At 44.3% G+C, this 27803-nt stretch overlaps 2 protein-coding genes and 1 long non-coding RNA gene across 3 annotated transcripts in view; all 3 read right to left on the bottom strand.

Moving 5' to 3' along the window:
* Positions 1-491, bottom strand: part of LOC127525969 (uncharacterized) — a 569224-nt gene extending 568733 nt beyond the window's left edge. The window contains exon 1 of the long non-coding RNA XR_007933579.1: positions 315-491. This is a non-coding gene — a long non-coding RNA (uncharacterized LOC127525969). The remainder of the gene's footprint in view (positions 1-314) is intronic.
* A 3770-nt stretch (positions 492-4261) lies between these two features.
* LOC127525961 (chitin synthase-like) lies at positions 4262-17133 on the bottom strand. Its single transcript, XM_051919420.1, has 6 exons — positions 17091-17133; positions 15173-15237; positions 10335-10445; positions 6848-7062; positions 5156-5258; positions 4262-4758 (listed from the first exon to the last, which is right to left on the bottom strand). Exons 1-6 carry the CDS (start codon positions 17113-17115, stop codon positions 4747-4749), a joined length of 531 nt encoding a protein of 176 aa, XP_051775380.1. The 5' UTR covers positions 17116-17133; the 3' UTR covers positions 4262-4746.
* Positions 17134-17614: 481 nt separating this feature from the next.
* LOC114665774 (chitin synthase chs-2-like) overlaps positions 17615-27803 on the bottom strand; it is a 35263-nt gene continuing 25074 nt past the window's right edge. Inside the window, exons 8-13 of the mRNA XM_051919261.1 lie at positions 25355-25453; positions 25132-25273; positions 23994-24194; positions 22008-22292; positions 21748-21927; positions 17615-17994 (exon numbers count right to left, since the gene is read on the bottom strand). Of these exons, the coding sequence (XP_051775221.1) occupies positions 17615-17994; positions 21748-21927; positions 22008-22292; positions 23994-24194; positions 25132-25273; positions 25355-25453 (1287 nt within the window). The remainder of the gene's footprint in view (positions 17995-21747; positions 21928-22007; positions 22293-23993; positions 24195-25131; positions 25274-25354; positions 25454-27803) is intronic.

Below are 27803 nucleotides of genomic sequence, written 5' to 3' on the forward strand. Positions count from 1 at the left end.
CAGCTGCTCCTGTTAGGGGTCGCCACAGCAGATCATCTTCTTCTATCTCTTCCTGTCCTCGTCATCTTGCTCTGTCACCCCCATCACCTTCATTGTCCTCTCTCACCACATCCGTAAACCTTCTCTTAGGCCTTCCTCTTCTCCTCTTCCCTGGCAGCTCTATCCTTAGCACCCTTCTCTCATTATACCCCTCATCTCTCCTCTGCACATGTCCAAACCAACGCCATCTCACCTCTCTGACTCTGAGCTGACCCTCTAATGTCCTCATTTCTAATCCTGTCCATCCTCGTCACACCCAATGCAAATCTTAGCACCTTTAACTCTGCCACCTCCAGCTCTGTCTCCTGTGCCACCGTCTCCAGCCCATATAACACAGCTGGTCTCACTACCATCCTGTAGACCTTCCCTGTCACTCTTGCTGATACCCGTCTGTCACAAATCACTCCTGACACTCTTCTCCACCCACTCCACCCTGCCTGCACTCTCTTGTTCACCTCAGATTCCCCATTACTCTGTACTGTTGATCCCAAGAATTTAAACTCATCCACCTTCGCCAACTCTTCTCCCCTCATCCTCACCACTCCACTGACCTCCCTCTCATTCACACAAATTTATTCTGTCTTGGTGGTCCTACTGACCTTCATTCCTCTCCTCTCATATCTCCACCTCCCCAGGGTCTCCTCGAACTGCTCCCTACTATCACTACAGATCACAATGTCATTGCAGTCCACAGGGACTCCTGTCTAATCTCGTCTGTCACCATTGCCGATAAGAAAGGGCTCAGAGCTGATCCCTGATGTCATCCCACCTCCGTCACCACTGTCACACTCCCCTCATTCATATCTTGTACCACTCTCACATGCTTCTCTGCCACTCCTGACTTCCTCAGTTTATAAATGTCAGGCCTGCATGCCACTCTGGGACACAAGGGGGCGCTGTCACTAACCCTGTCATCTCCTTTTTTCACCACAGCGCTGAGAAACCGCCCAGCGAGGGCAGCTGACCCCGCCCCCTTCCAGTTCAGCCCCCATAAAAATGAGAAACTCCCAGAAGGGGGCGCCATTTCCTAGATGCAGCTCCGGCCAGTGCGCGGATTTGAGCCAAATCAAAGACCTCTGGAGACCCCTGAAGAGAGCCGCCCACCAATGTCCTCCATCCAACCTGAGCTGTGCTGGCGAGGATCTGCAGAGGAAAACCCCAAATTCAGGAGTGTGAAGCTGGACGTGTCAAAGCCAAGACGACTCCGAACTGACTGAGGCGTCGGAATCCTAATATTGGGGGGATATCTAACTTTTTTGATTTTCGTTTTGTTATTCTGAAGTGACAAAAAGAAAAATCAGTTGAAATGATTTGAGGTCAAGACTGTGACATAACAAAATGTGCAAAGAGTGAGGGGTCCGAAGACTGTGTGTGTGTGTGTGTGGTCTTTATGTGCTGACACACGTGTGCGCCTGTGGCTCACCTTTCTGGCTCTGCCAAGGTAAGCAGCTCCACTCCGGGATGTGAGGGGGCGCTCACTCTGACAGTCTACTTTATTGGCCTCAGCTCCGAGGACCCGCCCAGGGCTGACTCCGCCCTGTAAAGCCTGATGGTCCCAGAGGGTGGCGCCTGAGTTGAGTCGACTTGGACAGAGGAGGTCCTGCACCTCCTAACCCGTGGGGGGGGGGTTTGTATACCGTCTTTGTGCTTGTGCCACGTCACTCAGTTTTTTTGTTCGTTTCAGTTATTCAATGAGCTGCTGTCCCAACATTCGAGGTGACTCTGCAGGTCTGTTTCATCTTTTTGGCTCTTGTTCTGATTCGGCAGAAGTCGAAGAAAATTTGAATTAAAGGGGTCAGGCGGTGAGGCCAAAAAATAAACCCGAGGGTCGATAACCGAGGATGAAAATAGAAAACAAAGACCAGAAAACACTAAACAAAAATTAAAAGTCGCAAGTCAAAAAAAATTAAGGGAAATACGTAGAAATTTGCACACAAAACGTTAATTTCATCCAAGCTTGGATGAGGAAAGACCCCTTTAACTGGCCACACTGATGATGTCATGTGGCACAAACTCTTGGGAATCCTGGGAAAAATCCAAGGTGATGGATGTCCGTGAGAATCCAACATGACGTTGTGGAAAATTTCCTGAAAGTTTATCAGGAATCAAAGCAGCGACAAATGCGTACAAAAATCAAATTCCTTGATGGCAATTTAGAGTAAAGTCGAGGAAAACGAGTTTAAAAAACAGGCAGAAAATGTCATAAAACGTGCCAATCATTGCAGCCCTGACCCTTCAAATGAGATAATGATATCGGCGGACTTCAGGCCTACTCGTAATGTGCTGCAGTCACAACTCACTCTTCACCATCACGAACCCCAAACCTTTCGACACTTTTTGTCTTTTATTATTGGCGTAGTCGGCAGGATTTCCTGGCAGAACATCCGAGCAGGCGACCATCCAAAATGTACTCCACCAGATGGGAGAGCAGGTGCACCCTTCATGTGCTTTCTTCATCTTTTAGAGTTTGTATCTGAACAGAGGAGCCTGCGTGGGGACCTCATCCATAATATACACTTCAGAGAGAGAGAGAGAGGATTCCTTCACTTTCTGCACAATTTATTGTGTTGAAGGTTTAATTTTAGATGGGAAAAAAAAATGTGCCCACCAATCAACAGCCCGTCATTACAAAGGGAAAGCTTTGCAAATTACGACGTGTGTTTGTGTGTATTTTTGGGTGTTTTGCATATACGACTGTATATATATATATGATGCTTCTCTGCTTGTGACTCGCCCACATGTTTTATGTTCACATGGCACTCCACACCATGTGCTCCTGCACAGCATCCAGGGAGTTCTTCAAAGTCAAGGTGCTCTTTAGAAAATCAAATTGAATAAAACACTTGACAACACCAAAGGGCAGCACCTGCTCCACTGGGGCCCATTGCCATGCAGCCTCTGAGTGCCACCCTCAGAGGACAAGGCTGACTCACACATGATGATGACTGCCCCCCCGTGTCACCTGTCCTTCATGTCTGGTGCCAGTCTAGAATTTGAATAAATCAGTGACCCAATTAGAAAACAGGCTTAGCATGAAAAGAGCTGTACCATATAATAGATAGATGGATAGGAAAGGCACTATATAATAGATAGATAGAATGAAAAGCAGTATATAATAGATAGATAGATGGATAGAGTGAAAGGAACTAGATAACAGATAGATATATAGATGAAAGGCACTATATAATAAATAGATAGAAGTGAAAGGCACTATATAATAGATAGATAGATAGATAGAATGAAAAGCAGTATATAATAGATATAGATGGATAGAGTGAAAGGAACAAGATAATAGATAGATAGAATGAAAAGCAGTATATAATAGAGTGAAAGGCACTATATAATAAATAGATATAAGTGAAAGGCACTATATAATAGAATGAAAAGCAGTATATAATGGATAGATAGATGGATAGAGTGAAAGGAACTAGATAACAGATAGATATATAGATGAAAGGCACTATATAATAAATAGATAGAAGTGAAAGGCACTATATAATAGATAGATAGATAGATAGAATGAAAAGCAGTATATAATGAATAGATAGATGGATAGAGTGAAAGGAACTAGATAATAGATAGATATATAGAATGAAAGGCAGTATATAATAAATAGATAGAAGTGAAAGGCACTATAGATAGATGATAGACAGATAGATAGACAGAGTTGGCACACAGTGGTTCGACAAGGGTTCAACTGGCAGGAAGAAGGAAGGCCAGAGGTGAGAAAAAAAAGAGTGATTTAAGAAGAAGATGAGAAGGAGAACGTTTACAAGAGTAGGGGAGTAGACCGGCCGCCACACCGGCTAGTCAGGACTCAAGTTTTAATGATTTACTCTTTTTTCGTTTTTGTACATCTTCTCCTGCTGTTTTGAGTCCTTGACTTGTTACTTTGGTCTTCACTTGGGTTTACCAAGAACCCCCTAGTGCCCCCTAAAGCCCACAGCCTTTCTGTAGTGCACACCATCATAAGACACTGCATAGGCACATTTATGACTGTTACCAAATATCTGACTCTTGTGGTCACATTGGTGGCAGCTGACCCCATGACACGCAGGTTGCAGTCTTCAGTCTCGGCCACTGGAGGTCGCACTTTCCACATCAGCTCAATGGTGAAGCAGACTGGCAGGTGAGTGGCGCTGCCTTCAGCTTTCACGTTTTATTTGTCTCCATGATAATCCATCAGTCGAGCCCAAAGCCCACAGGAGAGGGTGACATGGGGTCAACTTCAGAGACTCTTTAATAAATACAGTAGTTCATACACAAACATCTACAAATGTGCTTCCATATATACAGTAAAAACTCAATCGTCACACACCAGAAACTTACGGAGGCGCTGATTCTTCTTCTCCTTCTTCTTCTTCATTGTCTTTTGCTCTCTGGCTGCCTGCTGCGTCCCACCAAGTGATGACCCCCTGGCCCCACGACTGGCCGGCCACATGTCCTTCACGTGATGTGCACCCTTTGTGACTTTGGCACGCATTTCTTCATCAGGATTCTCTCGTCTTTCAATTAATTTTTCTCCTTATTTTTGGGGGGGTCATTTTTGGGTTAAATTAATACAACGCTCATCAAGTTTTTAGTCATTTTAAATACTTTCAGGTCATCTCTTGAGTTTTCATGGGTTGCTGCTGTCAGGCGTGAGCAGAGAATCAGAGACCTGCAGGTGTGAGGAGCGACAGACGGGAGGTCCTGGCATTGGGGTCTCTAAAAATCAAGCTGTTAAAAAAGCAAAAGTGAAGGACGTGAAGAATTAATTTTGGAAAAATATTCATCCTCAAACTGTCACTCAGTCGTTACGTTTATGAAGTGTTACAAACGGCGGCCGCCATTACAAGGCGCTTCACAACACAAAACGAGTGCAGGACAGCGAGAGGAGGACACACGGGAACAACCGGGAGATTCGGAACTGTCAGAGGAGCCTGAGGGCAGCCTGCAATAAGCGTGACGAGGGTCCCGGGACGCCCACAATGCCAGTCACATGACCAGCCCACAGTCTCTCGATGGGCGCTCTGTGAGTGACGCTGTGGGTGTCACGTGATGTCACAGCACAACAGGCAGCGCTGGCGTATCGGCCACCGCAAACATCGGACCACCAAAAGACGGGCTTGCTTACCTTGTCGGGGTCATAAAAGTTGATTTTCGACAATTTGTGTTCTTCTTTAGGGCCAGATGATTCAGTTCCGATAAATGCTATGAGGTGAATAAATGTGTACAGCCTGTGGAGCAAATAAAAAAAGAATGTAAAGATAAAGTCGATAAAAAAGAGTGAAAGGAAAGGGGCAAACGTGTAAGGGGGCTACATGACGATATAGAGAGACATAAGGCATGAGCTACATTACCAAGATACAGTGTAGATAAGAAAGGCACTATACTAAGAGAGATGGATATTAAAACATTACAGTATATAACAGACACATAGATAGATGTGCAAGGCACTATATAATAGACAGATAGAATTTGGTATAGTAGGCAGGATTAGATAGATGGATAGATAGCCGTTGCTTAAGGTTAGTTAGCTAATTGCAGAGAGGGTCACTGCTGTGCCCACTGCTCTTATTAATACACATAAATGTTCGGACAAGCACAGAATTAATAAGATGCTTAAGTTGGCAGAGGATACCAAACTGGTTGGCAGGGCAGTGAATGGCAAATCAGCTAAGATGTGACAGAAGACCTTGGACAGCACACAGCTGGAGCAGATCTGTGAATGATGACATTTAATGTCAGCACACATAAAGAATGTTAATTGTGTAGGAATGTTAGATCAGAGTGCATTATGGGAGATCTGAATCTGAAAGTACGCCTTTTGACAAAGACCTGAGAGTAACAGTGGACTCTTCACTTTCTATGTGCTGACAGTGTTGAGAAGCCATTAAGAAGGCTCACAGAATGTCAGGTTATATAGCGCCTTGATATGTGGAGTACAAGTCACTGGAGGTTCTGCTAATCTTTATGACACACTGGTGAGACCTCATCTGGAGTCCTGGGTGCAGTTTGGGTCTCCAGGCTACAAAATGGACATAGCAGCACAAGAGAAGGTCCAGAGGAGAGCGACGAGGCTGATTCACGGCTGAGAGGGCTGAGCTATGAGACGAGGCTGAAGGAGTCGAGTCTTTTCAGTTTAAGTAAATGGAGACGTGACTGACGTGTGTAAAATCATCAAAGGGATGAGTAGAGTGGACCCCAGCTGTGACTTTAAAATAAGTTCTTCAGTTAGAAGGCGGGGACACAGTTGGAAACTCCTTGTTTGATGACATTTCACACCAATGTTAGAAAGTTTATCTTCACACAAAGACCCAGAGACCCATGGAATAAGCGACCAAGTGGTGTGGTGGAAAGTCGGACTTTAGGAACTTTCCAGATTGGATTTGATTTTATTTGAGAAGATTTCAGTGAGTAGGAAGGATGAACTTATTGGGCTGAATGGCCTACTGAATATCTAACGTCCTTTCCTGTTTTCACCTCAGCTCACCGTTCACCCAGTGATCCACTTTCGTATTTCCCTGCGTTTAGCTCTGAAGGTGACGTCTGTACTTCTGACCCTCATTTTTATCTCCGCACAGTATGAAGACATCTTCCATTTCCAGGAGGACTTTTGCTTGCTGGTCTCTGCAGCTCCTGACATCCTGACACAGAAGGACAAATGAGCAGAAACAGGGCGGCCATGTGTAATGACTGGAACTGAATGATTATCTTGTCGTAACGCTCACCATGACAGGAGTTTGAGAAACACAAAGGGGTGAATAATTAAAGTGTAAAGTGCCATCAGGCCTCTGGACTCTCCAGACCCCGTGTCGGATGTTACCTGTGGTAGACCATTGCAATAAACTGGGTAACCAGGAGTCCAGTAAAAGACAGAAGGAGGACAAGTCCAACTGGGTCCACAGGGATGGTGTCTGCAGCCAGGCTTCCGTTAAAGTAAACTTTTGGAATTTGTATGCTAACTGCATTTCCAACTATCTGTAGGAAGAACATGGCCACGATCCATAGAGAGTTGATGAAGAAATAAACAAGATTTGCCTGAAAGAAAGGAAAGGGCGTTACAGAAGAGCTGGCACTCCATCCATTTTCAGTTAATGAATCCTACCATCAATCCACCAAGTCACACATTTGCCAACCAGTCATCCATTTTTAAAGGTGAGTCATCTGCAAAGCCCACTCTGTTCCTGGTCTTCTGTGGGTGGAGCTCCAAGAGGCGGGTCCATTGTGACATCACTGCTCAAGGACGGCCCCCCACACCTTTATATCTCAGGCTGGAGGGTGAGTCTCTCAGAGGTTCGTTGGCTGTCCTGCTGTCAAGACCTTCATTTGTACTGCTAGGGTGTCTCCTTTCTGTCTTGATTTGTGGGTCCTCAGACGCTGCCATTGTTAGGTCCCCTTCAAGCATTGTTAGGGGAGTGGCTTCTGAGGTCGTGACCTGTGCATAACTGACATGACAGGACGAAAGGGTGGCTAGGAGTTCAAATCCTTATCTGGTCTTCATATATCAAAACTCTAAAGAGCCCACAGTTTATCGTGGTGCTCCTTTCTCGCGTCATTCTTCGGATTTCGCCCTCTTGTTCTCTCGACCTCGAGTATCGTCTCTTGTATTGGGCCTTGGGTTTCATTTCACTTCCTACCTTGCTCAGAACGTTTATCTGCCAGTTCTCTGACGGAACAATTTCTTCTGATTCTGCTTGTCTTTGGATTCTGATGATTTGGTGACCAACTGGACTTGTTACGTTTGGATTGCTGTTTTAGGCACACTCATTCATTTCCCTAATTGTTACCTTTTCTTTCGTTTTCTTTTAGTTTTTGATTATTCTTAGTTATTTGTAAATTAAAAATCTTTGGTTGGCTATATATATATAATATATATATATATATATAATATAAAGAGGGCACCGTGGCGGATGTTTGCCAACTTGCAGACCAAACCACAAGCGTTACCTGGTAGGTAACCACCCATACAATCAGATTGTGATTCAGACTACGAATTTCATAAAAAAATATATATATATACAGTGGTGTGAAAAACTATTTGCCCCCTTCCTGATTTCTTATTCTTTTGCATGTTTGTCACACAAAATGTTTCTGATCATCAAACACATTTAACCATTAGTCAAATATAACACAAGTAAACACAAAATGCAGTTTGTAAATGGTGGTTTTTATTATTTAGGGAGAAAAAAAAATCCAAACCTACATGGCCCTGTGTGAAAAAGTAATTGCCCCCTGAACCTAATAACTGGTTGGGCCACCCTTAGCAGCAATAACTGCAATCAAGCGTTTGCGATAACTTGCAATGAGTCTTTGACAGCGCTCTGGAGGAATTTTGGCCCACTCATCTTTGCAAAATTGTTGTAATTCAGCTTTATTTGAGGGTTTTCTAGCATGAACCGCCTTTTTAAGGTCATGCCATAGCATCTCAATTGGATTCAGGTCAGGACTTTGACTAGGCCACTCCAAAGTCTTCATTTTGTTTTTCTTCAGCCATTCAGAGGTGGATTTGCTGGTGTGTTTTGGGTCATTGTCCTGTTGCAGCACCCAAGATCGCTTCACCTTGAGTTGACGAACAGATGGCCGGACATTCTCCTTCAGGATTTTTTGGTAGACAGTAGAATTCATGGTTCCATCTATCACAGCAAGCCTTCCAGGTCCTGAAGCAGCAAAACAACCCCAGACCATCACACTAACACCACCATATTTTACTGTTGGTATGATGTTCTTTTTCTGAAATGCTGTGTTCCTTTTACGCCAGATGTAACGGGACATTTGCCTTCCAAAAAGTTCAACTTTTGACTCATCAGTCCACTAGGTATTTTCCCAAAAGTCTTGGCAATCATTGAGATGTTTCTTAGCAAAATTGAGACGAGCCCTAATGTTCTTTTTGCTTAACAGTGGTTTGCGTCTTGGAAATCTGCCATGCAGGCCTTTTTTGCCCAGTCTCTTTCTTATGGTGGAGTCGTGAACACTGACCTTAATTGAGGCAAGTGAGGCCTGCAGTTCTTTAGACGTTGTCCTGGGGTCTTTTGTGACCTCTCGGATGAGTCGTCTCTGCGCTCTTGGGGTAATTTTGGTCGGCCGGCCACTCCTGGGAAGGTTCACCACTGTTCCATGTTTTTGCCATTTGTGGATAATGGCTCTCACTGTGGTTCGCTGGAGTCCCAAAGCTTTAGAAATGGCTTTATAACCTTTACCAGACTGATAGATCTCAATTACTTCTGTTCTCATTTGTTCCTGAATTTCTTTGGATCTTGGCATGATGTCTAGCTTTTGAGGTGCTTTTGGTCTACTTCTCTGTGTCAGGCAGCTCCTATTTAAGTGATTTCTTGATTGAAACAGGTGTGGCAGTAATCAGGCCTGGGGGTGGCTACGGAAATTGAACTCAGGTGTGATACACCACAGTTAGGTTATTTTTTAACAAGGGGGCAATTACTTTTTCACACAGGGCCATGTAGGTTTGGATTTTTTTTCTCCCTAAATAATAAACACCATCATTTAAAAACTGCATTTTGTGTTTACTTGTGTTATATTTGACTAATGGTTAAATGTGTTTGATGATCAGAAACATTTTGTGTGACAAACATGCAAAAGAATAAGAAATCAGGAAGGGGGCAAATAGTTTTTCACACCACTGTATATGGTTGAAATAGTTTTACTGTCAAATAATACAAAGAGTACGCGACACGTGTTTCACCCTAATTCTGTCGCGTACTCTTTGCATTATTTGACAGTAAAACTATTTTAAACCATTCTATGATCTGCTTCTCGCAACTGAAAGAGGGCACCGTGGCGGATTTTAGCCAACTTGCTGACCAACCACAAGCGTTACCTACCACCCATACAATCAGATTGTGATTCAGACTATGAATGCAATGAATATATATATATATATATATATATATATATAATATAAGCCAGAGGTTTGTGTTATCCTCTCCCGTGTTGGACATTTTTGCGTATTTTAAACATTTAAGGCAAATTTTTGAATCCCATTTTGGGCCTCTGCAGGCTGATCCCTGCCTGTTAAGTGTTGGGGTCAGGCTCCTTCAGGTGAGGCCTATCTGTAGACAGGCCGGTGAAGGTCCTGCTCTAGTTTGTGGGTCTTTTTGCAAACCCTTTAACAATGTTTTCCATGTTTGTTTTACCAGATCACAACACTATATCTCCATGCATTCATTCATTTCTTTACCATACCTGCTAATTCCACTTTTATTATGCAGTTACTTTCCATAAATCAGACTAAAAATTAGAAATCTGCTGAAAGACAAGCATTCAAAAACAAACACCATGGGGTCGGCCCATTGTACCTTATTTCTGAGGGATCTCAGGTCCTTCATGATGTCCTGCTTCGTCTTCTCGTCCTCCATCACTGGTAACAGGTACTGCTTTATAAGGCCCTTCCAGAAGAGGGTCTCATCCTAAAACAAAATCAGTGGTCAGGAAAAGAAGAAAAGCACCTGTGACGCGTTTCCCTTTTATTTTATTTTACCCTATTTTAACTCTTTTTAACTCGGTCTTTTACCCTTTTTTATTTTTCCCTATTATTTTATTTAAGCACCTGTGACGCGTTTCCCTTTCATTTTATTCTTTTAGTTTATTCTGCTCAATTTTAGACCACCGACTTTTTTTCTTTTCTTTCCACGTTTCACTAAGGTTACATCGGATGGTTGCCATTTAAAACTTGAAGGCACTCAGGACACCCGGGATGGATTGTCATTGTCTGTCGTTGGCATCAGCATACTGGCGCCAGTCTATGGGACACGTGTAAGCAAACAGTCCATTGTACTGAGGACAGATGACAGTAAACTTCAATGGAACTTAGCAAACGTTTGATTGATTATTCTCTCGAAATATTACAAAACGTACGTCACGTCCATTCCAGTGGGTTTCAGTAATGCCTCTACTAGGTTGGCAATTCATTTTTCATACCAGGGGTCAGAGTGTAATCTGAAGGATCTCAAGTTGGTCAACCGACATGAGACAAAGAAGACAGACAAGAGGAGGATGGGGTTAGTTGGGGGTCTGTCCTGATTGATATTAGTGATTTTGATTTCAGTTAGCAAACACGTGAAATTTACAGATGATACTCAGATTGGCAGAACAGCAGACAGCGAGGAGGCAGCAAGAAGATCTGGAGAAGCTTCAGAACTGGGAGAACACGTGGAAAATGGAGTTTAACACAGAAAAGTGCTTCACGTGGGTAACTGGAATATCTGTATCTATACTAATAAAAGGCAAAGCCCTCACTGACTGACTCACTCACTCACTGACTCACTCATCACTAATTCTCCAACTTCCCGTGTAGGTAGAAGGCTGAAATTTGGCAGGCTCATTCCTTACAGCTTACTTACAAAAGTTAGGCAGGTTTCATTTCGAAATTCAAAGCGTAATGGTCATAACTGGAACATATTTTTTGTCCATACACTGTAATGGAGGAGGCGGAGTCACGTATCGCGTCATCATGCCTCCTACGTAATCACGTGAACTAAAAACAAGGAAGAGATTTACAGCACGAGTTGCACGCGGGAACGAAGGTAAATGACGTTAATTTTTGACTGTCTTTTAATACTGTGTAAGCATACATATTAACACATGTGCAATTAAACGTGTGCATTTATGGGGTGATTTCTCAGGCTTAAAAGCTCGCCTTTTACTAAAAAGGTAAATGCAAAACTATTTTCAATCAGTTTATTGAAACGCTCCCGTTAAGGATTGCAATAAAATATTCGCGAGATAAAAGAACGAAGTAGGGGGAAATGGAGGAACAGCCGCAAACAGCGAAGAGCAAAAAATTAATTAAACATTTGAGAACGGAGCGAGTTAAGCATACAAGCATGTTCATAAGGGAAACAAACCACGGTGTAAAACGTAAGTTTAAATAAAGTTTATAGAAACGCTCCCGCTGCGGATTGCAATAACATATTCGCGAGATAAAAGTTTAATGAGAAGACACGAGGTATAAACGAACCACACGCCGTGGCGCAACGTTAGGGGCAACAGTTTCAACCATTCTATGATCTGCTTCTCGCAACTGAAAGACGGCACATGGCGGATGTTAGCCGACTTGCTGACCACAACGTTAGGGGCTTCAAGTATGGCGCTGACGCCACATCTCAGTGCCAACACTTTGCAGACTGTACTTAAAAGACACGCCCTCCTCACTGGACAGTTAAAAACACCAATCAAACTAACGATGACATCAAGTATTACCCAATCAAAAGTAGGAAAGGAGGCATCTTCATAAAATGCGTGTGGGATGATTTGCATGAGACGCTGCTTTAAAAAAAAAATGATTACAAAAATACGGGATAAATCCCGTCCAGTATTGATTCAAAACGGGACGCGCAATTTCATTGTCAAACGCGGCACGATTCCGTATTTTAAAGGACGGGTGGCAACCCTACAGTGCCAGGTAACCACCCATACAATCAGATTGTGATTCAGACTAGGAATGCAATGAATGTAATTACCCCGATCTACATACAAGGTGAAAGTCTTGCAACATTCAAAGATGATGGTTTGGGATAATTAGTACTTATTAAGTACACCATGGAACATAAAAGAGCTTATGAAGCCTTGAACCGAAAAAAGCAACATCTCAGAGATCGTACAAAAAAAAAAAGGAGGTAATGTCGTTTTACTCGCTGTAGATTTTAGTCAAACATTACCAGTTATTCCACGAGGGAGACCAGCAGATGAACTCAACGCTTCTTTAAAATCCATGCTTCCCCCACGGTCGGTTATATGTCGCGTGTTCTCGGGTAGGTACACCAAAAAATGTATACATTTAAGCATGTAATGGGCAAAGAAAAAATGAGGTATACCCGAAGGCACTGCAGTAGTACTCAATGTAACTTTACTTCTTAAATGTTAATGTTTTACTGTTTAATAATTTATACGCTTCTTATATATTGTTCAAATTCTTTTATCAAAATACCAGTGACAGCGCAATGCACGATAACATGGAGTGAATACACCATACGCATCTGCCCACGGCCGCCCTGGTGTGCGCAGATAGGAGTTGATTCTAAAATAAAATAAACATAAAAAGAGTAATACAATCATCACCCATAAAGCGGATAGCAGACGTGACGTATTATATGTGTACCACATTTCAAGTCAATAGGTGAAACAGTTTGCATGCTACAGGTGATTTAAAATCCTGGACAGACCAACGAAAAGCCACGGTAGCAAATTATACAAGAAGATTTTACTGTTTAATTATTTATATTTATATGAAATGTGCTTCTTATATATTACTTCATATTCTCATATGATAATGATGTTAATGTTGTTTATATTGATTTCTATGTTATTGTAATTGCATCTATGTGTGTATATGTATGTATGTATGTATGTATGTGTATATATATATATATATAAAATATATATATAAAAAATATATGTGTATATGTATATATATCTGTATATGTGTGTATATGTGTGTGTATATGTGTATATGTATATATATATGACAGCAACACTCATAACAATGACAACACAATTACATTGACAATCATGTTACGTTATTTTTAAAATGTTTCCTTTACTTTTTCATAACCTCTTTAACACACTACTTCTCTGCTGCGAAGCGCGGGTATTTTGCTAGTACAGTATAAATATAAAATCCAACGTCTGTCTATCTGTCCGACTACTTCATCATTTTTTTCTACAATTTGCTTGAACATTCCGGTTGATTTTGCGACTTCTCTCATCGTGATGAGCATCATAGTTTGCTGGTACCACCAATTTATTCCACGCTAATCAGAGGCGGTGGGGTCTCAGGAGTAGGGAGCTGGGCGGGGCCTCCTCACTCACGCGCCAGCCTCTGTTCGAGTCGCCCGCCCTCTCGCCACGTGTTGCCTCCTCTTAGCTAGCGATGCCCGTTTGTTTGTTCAGCAGACGTGATCATCTAGAGATTGTTAAGGAGTAACGTGTGACATTTTTGAGTGAGAGATCAGAGCTCTGTGTGTTTTAGACGGTAGCTGCCGATTGGCACAGATATCACGGCCGCGTGTTTTTCTCCCCACGCGGGTGGCGCTCTCCCGTCATAGTTGAACACGATCAGATACAGTGGCAGCGTTTGACATTGGAGCGGACCTACCATACCTTCCGCAGCCTCTCTCTCAGATTCACACAAATAAATCGGTGTCACAAGTGAACTCTGATTCTTAGCGCGATGAGAGAAGTCGCAAAATAAACTGGAATGTTCAAGCAAATTATAGAAAAGAAAATGAGCTAAATCCGCGAAGTTGTCCTCTCGTGAAAAGCGGACAGACAGACAGACAGACAGACAGACAGACAGACGTTGGATTTTATATAGAGAGAGATTGGTAGTCTCTAACTTATTCAGATACATAAAAATATATTGGGGTATAAGCCTTTTCCAGTTTAACCCTTACAGCGCTAGTGCTCAGTAGGTATATAACACTCATTTTTGATGTGCTCCTGATTCTTTCTGAATGTGTTTTACTCATCAGTCCTGTAAGAATATCCTTCTACATTAGCTAAACAAAGGAGCCTGATGGACTGAATGGTCTCCACAAACTGGCTTACTTTATCATCATTTATGTCATTAATTTAAATCAGAAACCGTAACGACCCAAGGACAGACCCCCCCCGAGGGTCTCCACCACTGACTCCATTCTGCTCTCACTTGTCCCCTTTGCCTCCTGCCGGTGGACCAACTTGAGCTCCAGTTTTGTTGGTCACCTCTGAGACCTCCAGCTTCGAGTTTCAAAGCTCACCTTGAGTGGGGGACGACTGAGGCAAAAGCTTTCTGAAAGTCCAAATAAATCTCATCATTTGCTTTCTTTTTGTCAAGTACTGCAGTTGCCTGTTCAAAGAAATCTGTTTGGACAAGATCTCCCCATGCTGGGAGTCATTTATCATCAACTGGCCACAGCTCAGCAATTCATTAATGGACAGATATTGCTGGGCTCCACTTCTGTTAATCTCTTTGAAAATACTGCGCTTTCCTGTCTGCTTCAGCACATCACTGCCTCTATCTGCTCATTTGTAAAGTCAGTAACTGAATTTATCTGAGAACTTGTTATAGCGCTACGCGCCTCCACTCACTGAAGGGCGCTATACAACAATGAACTGAATTGAATTGACAAGGAAAGCAATTTGGTGTTGAACTAACCTGGTCAAGGTACACCTCGTCAAATTCAACTTGATCTGAGCAATCCTGAAGCTGATGCATCCAACCTGCACAATGAAGCCCAAGAAACACAACAGTCAAGAAAACAGAAACAACACAAAGCAAAACACATTTAAAGTCATTCAGTCATTAAGAAATCTGTTTAGCCCAGTCCAGGACCACAGAGGGGCATCGTGCAAGAGAAGCCAGTCCAGATAAGGTGCTGGTCCATCACATCCCAGGTCATTTAAGAGCTGAACACTACACTGGGACATGTCTGGGACGTGGGAGCAAAACTGGAGAACTGCTATAGTATAGGCAAGTTGGTATAGTAGGCAGGAATAGAAAGAAAGAAAGAAAGAGAAAGAAAGAAAGAATTCGGTATTTTAGATCAGATTAGATAGATAGAATGAATTTGGTATAGTAGGCAGGAATAGAAAGAAAGAAAGAAGAATTTGGTATGGTAGATTAGATAGATAGATAGATAGATAGATAGATAGATAGAATGAATTTGGTATAGTAGGCAGGAATAGAAAGAAAGAGAAAGAAAGAAAGAAAGAAAGAAAGAAAGAAAGAAAGAAAGAAAGAAAGAAAGAAAGAAAGAAAAATTGTTATAGTAGGTAGAATTAGATAGATTTTATTTTCATACCATGCCATTCCTACTCTTCCACTTGGTGTCCCCACTAGCTGCTCATTCAGTAAAGCCATGTCACTTTGCACAATTTTTTATTTTTTGCTTTAAGACGTAGGGACAGCTTCTTTCTGCATGACAGCTTTCTGCCTATATGGACTCTACACTGCAAACAGCTCGTCTGTCTGATGATGCAAATTTTGTGTACAATGACAGAATAGAAAATAGAAGAAGAAAAAAGGGTAGAGTTTGTGAATTAATTCACCTTCTCATGGACACTGCCAGGCGGCACGTTATTGACTGTCCTTAAACAGTGAGAGTAAGCAATTCTTTGGAAATGAGAAAATGGACCAGAAAATCATCACGCAGTCATTTAATCTGACATCCCCACCGATCTCTAATTATGTAACCTGACATGCTATCACAAGGAGACTGGCCACCATGGTCATCAAATTTGACATCCCCTTCAATAGAAGTCATGTAATGTAACATCTGCTTAAGTGATGAGCAGCTGTCCTTCAAGGACCACATTGCTATGGTCTCTCAATCATGCAGATTCACTCTGTACAATAGCCATGAGATCAGACCATAACTGACAGAGTAGGCAGCACATCTCCTGGTCCAGCCTTTGGTCCTCTCACGTCTGGACTGCTACCAGTCTCTGTGGCAGGAGTACTGGCATTTGTCAAAATGCAGTGGCATATCAGATGCTCAACCAAGCGAGGTGGGCACACATCACTCCTCTCTTCAGATCACTAACATGGCTCTCTGTAGCAGCACACATTAAGTTCAAATCCTTGATGCTCATCTACAGTGTGGTCAAAGGCTGATCACCTAAATATATGGAGACACTTGTGAGGTCCCTTGGTTTGTGTTGACCACTGATGAGTGGTGATGCCACTTCTGCATGTTATCAAATCTCCATCCTGACTCTTTTCATGTGTAACTCCTAGTTGGTGGAACAAACTGCCCACCTCCGTTTGGACTTCTGACTCCCTCAGTGTATTTAGGAAGCCTCTGAAGAACCTCATGTGTGGTGAATTTCTGTCTACCTGATATTAGCAGTCAGATTTTAATAATCTGCTGTAGGTAACTGTAACTCACTGCCATTTTGTTCTGAGCTTGTCACTTTTAGCAATCAATTTTGTCCCCTTGTCCTGTCACAGTTGTTCCCAAACAGTCCCCCAGGCTCAAATATGTTGGCCCCTTCTGTAAGTCTCTTTGGATAAAAGAGTGTGCTAAGTGAACAAATGCAAATGTAACTTCATCGTGTTTTATTGTGTTACTTACATTCGTCATCGTCTGTCATTTCCATGAGGTCTTTTTCTGGCTCGGCACTGCAGACAAACACAATGGGGATCTCTTGTCATCAGGATACTTTAAACTGCCAACATGTTTTATTTAGGTGAGCAGTCAGATGTTTGTATGTTTCATTTTGTGATTACATTTATCTATCTATCTATCTATCTATCTATCTATCTATCTATCTATCTATCTATCTATCTATCTATCTATCTATCTATCTATCTATCTATCTATCTATCTATCTATCTATCTATCTATCTATCTATCTATCTATCTAATCTGATCTACCATACCAAATTCTCTCTCTTTCTTTCTTTCTTTCTAAATGATTACATTAAAAATATTGATTCCTAAATGATCTGCCCAGGTTGGCCCTGCTCTTCCTCATGAGGTGCTGAGTTGGACACAATGCTTGGGTTACTGGTGACAGTGCTAAAGCTGCTATATTATATTATTATATTATATTATATATTATCATTTGTAACACGCCTTACATTTTTTCTTGTTTCTTACCTTTTAACTTCAATTAGCTGCTGAGTCTCTGAAGCGTCTGATACCTTTGAGTTCTTGCTGACATGAACTCCAAAGCTACAGCAGGAAAAGCCCCACATTTTGGTGTCCTGGACTCTCTTGCTGGAGGTGCTGCTTGGTTTGCTTATTTCGGGAGTTTGTTTTTCTCTGGTCCCCCATGAGACGTTGTTCATGTTCACCATGGCGTATATGTTCAAGAGCAGATAAGCACTCGGGACGGTGATTAAGTAGAGGAGGCCGTAAATTAGAATGTAAAACTCCTGTGGATGTAACACGGCTGTCACTGTGTACATCGTGGTCATGGAAAATAAAAAGATGGCAGTGGGAGTGAAAAAGGTCTGCTCACTTATAATGTCTCCTAAAAAAAAGAAAAACAAAAAACACAGTGTGTCTATTAGGTGGGCTACAAAAGAAAATCACACAAGTGCGTATTTAGGTGATGTTCCTCAATAGCTGCGGTCCACGTTCTGTTCAGTCCTCAACTTTAAAGAGCTGCGGCTAAAGGAGTAGAAAAGAGGCCACGCCCCTAACGAGTAGCACCACCCCAAATCTGCCAACCAATGAAATAAAAGGCTGTTCTGTTTCAGCCAGGGCTCCTCCCCTGCCTGAGGTTCTTGACTTTCTCTTCATTTCTGATTTTTGTCAATCTTACTTTTGTTCATTATTTGCATTGTTCTTTGTGTTTATTTTTTTTTCTCTAAGCCTTTATGAAGTGCCTTGTGCTTTGTGGGTGGCCATCACCTCCAGGGACCCCCCTCATCCCACAGTCCCTCACTTGAAGTCCTGGTGAGTTTGGATGTCTTTGCTTGAGCTTTGTGCTTTCTGTGATTTTCTGGACCCTTTATTTTTGCTCCTCTCTCGGACCATTCCTTAGATATCTGCATTAGGACTTGTTTGCTTCGGTTTGCTTCAATGTTCCCGGCAACTCCCTTTTCTCTTTTTTTGCTCTATGTAGTTTTCTTTGTTTTTTATTGATAAAGATCCCATGTTTGCCTTATTACTAGGCAGGTTTTGATAGTTTTTAACCTCCAGTGGCCATTTTCAATTGACTTTTTTTTTGCTTTAACTTTCTTAAAAGGGTGGCATGGTGGCGCAGTGGGTAGCACTGCTGCCTCGCAGTATGGAGACCCGGGTTCACATCCTGGGTTCTCCCTGTGTGGAGTTTGCATGTTCTCCCCGTGTCTGCTCCGGTTTCCTCCCACAGTCCAAAGACATGCAGGTTAGGTGTATTGGCGATCCTAAATTGGCCCCAGTGTGTGCTTGGTGTGTGGGTTTGTGTGTCCTGTGGTGGGTTGGCGCCCTGCCTGGGTTTGGCTCTAGCAGACCCCCATGACCCTGTGTTTGGATATAGTGGGTTGGAGAATGACTCACTGACTTTCTTAAAAGGCACCATTTCATCAACAGACCACCATCACCCACCTCGGTTAACATCCCACACATTAACAGACGTGTGGGACATTTAACTGAAAAGAGGTGTAAGAGGACAAGCCCAAATCCAGCCGGACAGCCTGGGCTCTAACAGGTTTTCTAATTTCTAGTTACACCCCATCTTGGATTTAAACCCCCTGCTTTTATCAAGATCATTAAAACAAGCAGCCTGCCTGCTAAAAGTGCTAAATTAAGTGAACGTGGGCTCTTAAACAAATCCCTTCAAAGGGAAGAAGATTTGAAATACAATCAAAATTGGACAAAAAAAGTCAATAAGTGTGTAAATAAGAAGTGACACGTGAAGTGCAACAAAAGAAAAAAGGCAACGTCCGTCACAGAGAGGCTCAGGCCGTGTCCTCACTGCCGCGTTTTCATTTCAAAGTGGAGTTTGTAAGCAAAATTGCTGTCTGCCCACACTGGCGTTTTCTCATCATTGATAAAAGTATCCACGTCCATACTGAGACGCCCAAAAACGCAGGTGGTGTAGACCATCGTCTGCATTGGGCATATGCACATTGGTGGCAAACTCCACAAAGGGGACACAAGTAGTGACAAATGTAGGGTCCCATGATAACCGGAGTCCTGTGTGCTTTATCCATCCATCCATTACCCCACCCGCTATATCCTAACTACAGGGTCACTGGGGTCTGCTGGAGCCAAGTCGAGCTAACACAGGGCGCAAGGCAGGAAACAAACCCCAGGCAGGGTGCCAGCCCACCGCAGGGCACACACATCCACACACCAAGCACACACTGGGACAATTTAATATCACCAATGCACTTAACCTGCATGTCTTTGGACTGTGGGAGGAAACCCACGCAGACATGGGGAGAACATGCAAACTCCACGTGGGGAGGACCCGGGAAGCGAACACCCAGGCCTCCTTACTGCGAGGCAGCAGCGCTACCCACTGTGCCACTGTGTGCTTTATGTACTTTCAAAAGTACCAGCGTGCATTCACAGCATAGCAAAGGAAAGCAAGTGGCCACTGTGTCATATTAATGTGCCGGTGAAACATTTACTCAATAGAGAAAATCAATCATTCATTGTGTACGTGTGTCTGTATCTTTGCTTTACTGCGTCAGGCTTTCTTGTCTCTGCCTCGTATTCCTATGAGCTGAACTTCATTCTACGTCCGTCCACTTCGTGAAGCGCCTTGCTATTAATTTTGCTGCAGACGGGATTTACTGTAAAACTCTAGTGACTAGTAAACTGTTTGCCTTTTGCACAAATATTCGGCATTCAAACTGTTCAAAATACAATTTAGACGCTTACCGACAAGCAGCTCAACAAGCACCATGGCATTAATGCATGCCTGCCTGCTGTGTCAGAACAGGTGGCCAATCAGGGAGTGAGATGTTGACAAGGACCCAATCAGAGAGGGGCCATCTGATAACCACAAACCAACCAGAGTGCAGTGGGGTCGGCATCTTCGCTATCACCCATGCACGCTGAAATGCTGTGCCATTATTTTTAGAGGCCTGCGCCTCTGGCCGTATTTGTTTTTGGGGTTTAAAAACCCTGGGGTAGCATTGACAAAAGGCGAGAATGAAATGAAAATGTATTGGCATGGACATGGTCCATAGTGGGTGACCCCAGCTGTCCCTCACCCTGTGACCCTCTGAGTCAGCTGGTCCTCCAGTTGTTTTTTTTTGCTCTGCACTTTTTATTTTTTTTTTATTGTGGCGTTTAACTCAGAGGTTTAGGTGGGCAGGACGGGGTTGCGACCAAAGCACTGGCCTATAAAACTGTAGACTGCCAGAAACAACGTAATGGACGTCTTGAGGAGCGGTGCTGAACAAGCAGACCCTAATGACACCTCTGTGATGCTGCCCTGTTTCTCCTCTCACTTTGTCTACCAAACCCAAACCTCAGAGGCCTTCTTAGATAGATAGATAGATAGATAGATAGATAGATAGATAGATAGTGTAGTTGGCAGGATTAGATAGATAGATAGATAGCGTAGGGCGGCACGGTGACGCAGTGGGTAGCGCTGCTGCCTCGCAGTTGGGAGATCTGGGGACCTGGGTTCGCTTCCCGGGTCCTCCCTGCGTGGAGTTTGCATGTTCTCCCCGTGTCTGCGTGGGTTTCCTCCAGGCGCTCCGGTTTCCTCCCACAGTCCAAAGACATGCAGGTTAGGTGGATTGGCAATCCTAAATTGGCCCTAGTGCGTGCTTGGTGTGTGGGTGTGTTTGTGTGTGTCCTGTGGTGGGTTGGCACCCTGCCCGGGATTGGTTCCTGCCTTGTGCCCTGTGTTGGCTGGGATTGGCTCCAGCAGACCCCCGTGACCCTGTGTTCGGATTCAGAGGGTTGGAAAATGGATGGATGGATAGATAGCATAGTTGGCAGGATTAGATAGATAGATAGCGTAGTTGGCAGGATTAGATAGATAGATAGATAGATAGATAGATAGATAGCGTAGTTGGCAGGATTAGATAGATAGATAGATAGATAGATAGATAGATAGATAGATAGATAGATAGATAGATAGATAGATAGATAGATAGCACAGTTGGCAGGATTAGATAGATAGATAGTGTAGTTGACAGGATTAGATAGATAGATAAATAGATAGACAGATACTTTATTAGTCCCAAGGGGAAATTCACTTATCAGTCAGTTTCGAGATGAACGCCTGCTCAGACCTCACGTCTAACTCCATAAGGATTTTCGTGCCACTTACCGATGATAGAGATAATTGTGGCCAACATTAGAAATGCATAAAGGACGCTGAGGATGGCGGCCACTGCTATTTGGATTTCTGCTTTCGTGGTGTAGCAGACGACAATATACAGTACAGCCGGGAGAACAGCCAAGCAAAGGGATCCATTTGGGTCCACTTCAAACACGTATCGAAAAGCGCCTGGGAAGAAACCGAAATAACACGTGTGATGGCAAATTGAGTCAAATTCAAACATCTGGCTACATCTGACATGAACTTACCTGCGATCATCAGGCAAATGGAGGCTGGTGACAGGATGGACGAAGCCATTGAAATGATCTGGTAGACAATGTATGGCCTTGATATGGACGGGTTTCTCCTGGCGATTTGCCTGCCCATGTTCAGAATGTCCAGGGTGTTGGCCAGCGTTGAAGGCCCCCAGCGGCGTCTCTGGTTGTAGAACTCTTTAAACTCCTGGGGGGAGTTGGTGTAGGCATCTGAGGCGGCGTTGTACTCCACTCGCCAGCCTTGCTGCAGCAGCAGGGTGCACAGCCAGCGGTCCTCACCTGGAAGAACACGCAGAGCACAAGAAACGATGAAGGCTTATGGGACCTTTTAAAAAAGATGGAGCTAAGACTCTGTGACTATAACTGCAGTTGTTTTCAACAGTCATACATAGCACTTTGGAAAGGCAGACATTTTGAAACTGTGCTACCTGAGAGGAACTACATCTCCCAGCATGCAGTGGGACTACAGGGTTGCAAGGAGGTCCCCTGTTCAGCTACACAGTTTAAAGGGATTGTTCTTCACTGACCGTTCAAATGGTTTCTGTGATGATGCGGGTCTGCTTCATGCTCCCATCACTCTTTCATGGAGCCTCTTGAACCAGACACCGTCGCAAATGTAACTGGATGAGCTGGACAATGAGGACACCAACAAAACCAGTGTCCAAATAAATAGTGCAGTGCAATTAAAATGTCCATAAATAAATAATCCATTAAAACAGTGAAAAGGTGGAGGTTAAAGTCCAATAAATAAATTGGTTAAAACAACGGCTGGAAGCAGTCCTTTAAAAACAAAACCCGGTACCTCCTTCTGCTGGCGGCTCCTATGCTTCTCCCAACCAAGCCCTGCAGCAGGGGAGTCACCCTAGTTGCAGCTGACCTTCTCCTTCTGGTCTGGTCGCCTTTCGGTCACAGGCTCCGTAGGACCAGGGTGCTCACGCGCTCCCAAGCCTCCGATTCCTGCGACCTTACGCAGCGAGCCAACCACCTTCCGGTGACTCCTGCTCCTCTAAAGCACTCAGCAGGATAGACCACTTCTTGCTGCCCCCCGAATGTTGGCCTAACACTCCCAAGGGGCTCTCCTCACAGCCGCCTGCTCTTATCGGCGGGCCTGCCCTCACTCATGCGCTAATGGTTCATCTGCAGTGCCCTAACACTTATGTTAGGATGTTATTCATCAATTTTAGTTTTAACACCGTAATCCCGGACAAGCTGGTACAAAAGCTTCATAATCTGGGTCTGTCCACATCATTGTTTCTTTTGTCTTGCATTGTTTTCCTGCATTGCATTAAAAGTTGCATAATTAGATATGGACCACCCTATACATACATCTACCCCTAACCTGCCCCCCTGTAGACATGCACACACACTTTACCTCGTAATCAAACACACACACTCGTATTCATCCCCTGCAGACCCACACACACAGATCACTGGTCTCTGCAGGCGTACTACCTCAGGAAAAGTCTGGACTTGATGATGTCTTATTGCTGCTGTCTTTTATACTTATTATGTTTATTTTATTATTTATAGTGTATTGTGTATTTAAGGATTCTGCCTTGAAGCCAAGTCCTACCAACAAAAAAATTTGTTATGTGTATGCATAATGACAATAAAGAATTCTATCTATCTATTTATCATATAGTGCCTTTCACATATCTATCTATCATATAGTGCCTTTCACATATCTATCTATCTATTGGTGCTTTGTACTGTGCTGTGTAGTGGGGAGCGATGGAGAAACTGAAGAATAAATGCGTGTGCTGTGCTGAACTTGCGTCTTAGCCTGTCTGTGTCGGGTTGAGGGAGCTGTACGCCCCCTGCTGGACCAGAATGGCCACTCTAATGGAGTTGTACATGTTAATGGTTTGTCACGGACCAATAACCCGGTCTCCCTAACTGGATTAAGGGTTTACATGGCAATTCCGTGAATAACTGGGTTACTAAAGTGCATGTAAACGTGCCGAATATTATCCGACTTACCCTGATCGTACTGCACATAGTGGGCCGCCTCAGTGGCCTTGGTGGTGTAGCGCCTGATCACGTTGTCGTCCATGAGCGCCGACCCCCTGAACAGACTGAAGCAGCCGGGACTGCAGAGCACACATCCAAAGACGTGTTCAGCCGTCTTCTGAAGCCAGTGGCCGACTGCGTACTCAAACTTCTGGTACCACACCATGGGCCCTAAAAAAAAGATCCATTTGTGTAAGGAGTTGAGTACCACAGGTGGTCTTCTGCAAAGAGCTGCCTTAGGGTCACAGGCCAGAAGGACACAATGGAGGTTGCCTCCAGCAACTAACACAATAGACAGCGCCCCCTATGTACGCCTTTGGCCGTTTGAGTTCCCTTCGTCACTTGATTCACATACCGTCCGCTTTACTTCACCCTCCCGACAATGACAAGGCGTGAAGTGTTTCTTTACCCAGGGCAGAAACAATGGCCTTCACCCTACATCTCCAAATATCAGCTGTACCCAGTCCAGAATCTTCTGTATCTCTTTCGGTATTTCATTTTTGGACTAACGCCCACCATACACCCATTGTCTAGTGTTTATATGGTCCGGGTTGTGGTGGCAGCAGTCTAAGCAGCGATGCCCAGATGTCCCTTTTCCCTGTCACCCTCTTCAATTCCTTTAGCTGGCCGTGGAACACCTCGGTGTCCTCCTAAGGGATATAATCTCTCCAGTGTGTCCCAGGTCTGCTCCGAGGTCTCCTCCTGGTTAGATATTCACGAAACACCTCCAAAGGGCGGTACCCAGGATTCCTCCTGATGACATTCCCAAACCAACTCAACTGGATACTTTTGATGTGGAGGAGCAGCAGCTCAACTATGAACTCCTCCAGAGTGTCTGTGTTCCTTACGCTGTGAGAGGAGCTCATGATTGGATTCTTTTGGCTGATACCCAAAGCTCGTGGCCATAGGTGTGGGCAGGGACGTAGATCAACTGGTACATCGAGAGCTTTGCCTTTCAGCTCATCTCTCTCTCTTCACCGCAACAGGCCAGTATTACTGACGCCACTCCAATCCGCTTCTCTAACTACCCATAACTCCCTACTTCCCAAGACTGAGCACCACCTAGTGGCCATGTTTGCCCTTCTTCCCAGAAATAACAACTTCTCACCTATCCCTGTTGGGTGAATCCGTCCACAGGCGGCACCCACTTGCGGGTACATCCGAAGACGATCGACCAACAGCATCAGGGCAGACGGCTGGAAGTCCGTATCCCCATCCAAGGCCAGGACGTAGGTGTTGTGTTTTTCCTTCTATTGGAAAACACATGTGAGGTGTAAAGGTGTGGTAGCTGGAAGGTGGCATGAAAGAGTACGAGGGAGAGTAACACTTACCAGGAGTCGCTCCTCCAAGGTCTTCAAGTCGCCATTTTCTATATTGTCAAAATACTTTTTGGTGAGCTTCCACCCGAGGAGGTAATACATGTACATGATCTGAAGAACACAAGAACAATGGCATCACCACAGCTGCCAATCAAGTCCACATGTGGCACAGATTAAATAAACCAGACTGTGGTGTGGCATAGAGGGTCGTGTTGCTGCTTCACATTAGATGGACCCGAGTTTAGGCCTTTGTGGCGCTGGCCTGTGCTCTCCTTCTTCCTGAAGGTTTCATTCCACAGAGCACACCTGGCCAGTGGTGGACTGGCACAGGACTGGACCTCAGCATAGGCAACTTAAAATAATCAAAATGTTGAGGATGGGCAGCTGGAGCTCGTAAATCTGAGGTCCCAAATTGGGAACAACAGCAGTGATGGTGAAGCTGCACACAGACAGCCATCAGAGCATAATTGGAACCCAGGGCTCTTGACCTATAAGGTGGCAGTACCAACCGCTGCGCCACCCCATAAGGTGAAAATGCAAACATTTGATGCCGGGTGACTGTACTGTGTTTATGTTAGCACAACTCTATATATAAAATCCGACGTCTGTCTGTCCGCTTTTCACAAGTGAACTAGTCCACGGATATAGGTTGGGTTTTTTCTAGAATTTGCTTGAACATTCCAGTTGATTTTGCAACCTCTGTCAGAGTTTGCTTGCGGCTCCGATTTATTTGCGCGAATCCAAGAGACACGCAGCAGGCCGTCCTCACTCACGTGCCAGCCTTGGAGTGTTCCTTACATCTGCTTAGCTAGCAAACGAGAGAACTGCTACACAGATTTAGATCGGGTTTTTTTCTAGAATTTGCTTGAACATTCCAGTTAATTTCGCGAATTTCTCTCATCAGAGTTCGCTTGCAGGTGCGATTTACTCGCATTAATCTGAGACAGAGGCTGCGGGCCGAGGGGAGGGGGAAGTGGGGCGTCAGGCATGGGGAGCCCTCCTCACTCACGCGTCAGCCTCCGTTTGATTCAGTCTACCTGTTGCCACATGTTGGAGCGCACTTTGCCTCCGCTTATCTAATGATACCATCCATCCATTTTCCAACCCGCTGAATCCGAACACAAGGTCACGGGGGGTCTGCTGGAGCCAATCCCAGCCAACACAGGGCACAAGGCAGGAACCAATCCCGGGCAGGGTGCCAACCCACTGCAGGACACACACAAACACAGGCCAATTTAGAATCGCCAATCCACCTAACCTGCATGTCTTTGGACTGTGGGAAGAAAGCCACGCAGACACCGGGAGAACATGCAAACTCCACGCAGGGAGGACCCGGGAAGCGAACCCAGGTCCCTAGCACTACCCACTGTGCCACCTTGCCACCACTTAGCTAATAATACCTGTTTGTTTATTGATTTTTAAAGTTTGTTCTGTTTTATTAATTACACGGGTGGAGCGGGGGGGCTACTAGTAGATAATCAAATGTACAGGTCACAGAGTGAATTCAAGCACAGTGGGTGGCGTAATATGGGCGGATGTGAGAGGAGTGATGAAAATCTGAGCAAACGACACTCACAAAAAGAGAAGATGAGGAGGAAAAGTCTAATGAAGAGGGACACTCGTCATTCATTTTTTGACACTGCTATGTTCAGTACGCACATGAAAGCCTAACTTCAAGGTCTCTTCTCTTGGTCTCTGGCCGGGTGTTTGACTTCCCGCTCAACAGACGCCAATCAGTAAGGACTGGCAACAACAAAAATCCTCCACGGTGTTCACCAATGTCAGCGTTCTGCAAGGCCACTCACTGCCTCAGCCCGCTGCTGTCCAGTGCGTTCACTTAGGACGGTGTAGCAGAGCACCATCAGGTTCAGAGATGATGCCACTGTGATTGGCCTCATATCAGTGAAGATGATGAAGGTGTCGACAGGAGGGAGACCAAAGACAACAACAAAGGAGGTCATTGTTGACCACAGAAACAACAAAGGCGCTCACGCTCCACACAACATCAACGGCTCCCCCGTCCAGACAGTTAGCAGCTTCAGGTACCTGGGTGTCCTGAGGAGGCTAAAGATCTTTATGGTGGGAACCAAAACATTTGTGAACTTCTGTTGCTATCGCTGCTCAATTGAAAGCATCCTGACCAAACACATTGTGGTGTGGTGTGGTAAGCTGACTCGCCAGGAATGTAAACTTCTGCAAGGGGCTGTCCGTATGGACATTGTGGGCGACCTTCATGCAGGGAACCCTAACTGCGAGGCAGCAGCGCTACCCACTGCACCACCGTGCCGCCCATCATAAATCATACATCTTCATTTGTAGCCATAGTTTACTTGAAAAAATCTGAAGTGTGTTCAGCTAAAGCAGCACTTCTGGTCACCGCCAGTGGCCCAGAGGTTGGTAGGATTCCATATTTTTGATATAACGCAGGTGTATAAAATGTCACTGAGCAGGTCAAAGTGTC

This window comes from Erpetoichthys calabaricus, chromosome 15 (genome assembly GCF_900747795.2).
Source record: "Erpetoichthys calabaricus chromosome 15, fErpCal1.3, whole genome shotgun sequence".
NCBI lineage: Eukaryota > Metazoa > Chordata > Cladistia > Polypteriformes > Polypteridae > Erpetoichthys > Erpetoichthys calabaricus.

Bases quoted from the DNA above. Each gene is read 5' to 3' on its own strand.
- LOC127525961 (XM_051919420.1), bottom strand. From the start codon at position 17,115: ATGGAAATGACAGACGATGACGAAT. The intron at 15,238-17,090 runs GTAAGTAACACA...TTCATTGTGCAG, and splicing joins AATGACAGACGATGACGAAT to GTTGGATGCATCAGCTTCAG. The intron at 10,446-15,172 runs GTTAGTTCAACA...ATTTTGTTTTAG, and splicing joins ACGAGGTGTACCTTGACCAG to GATGAGACCCTCTTCTGGAA.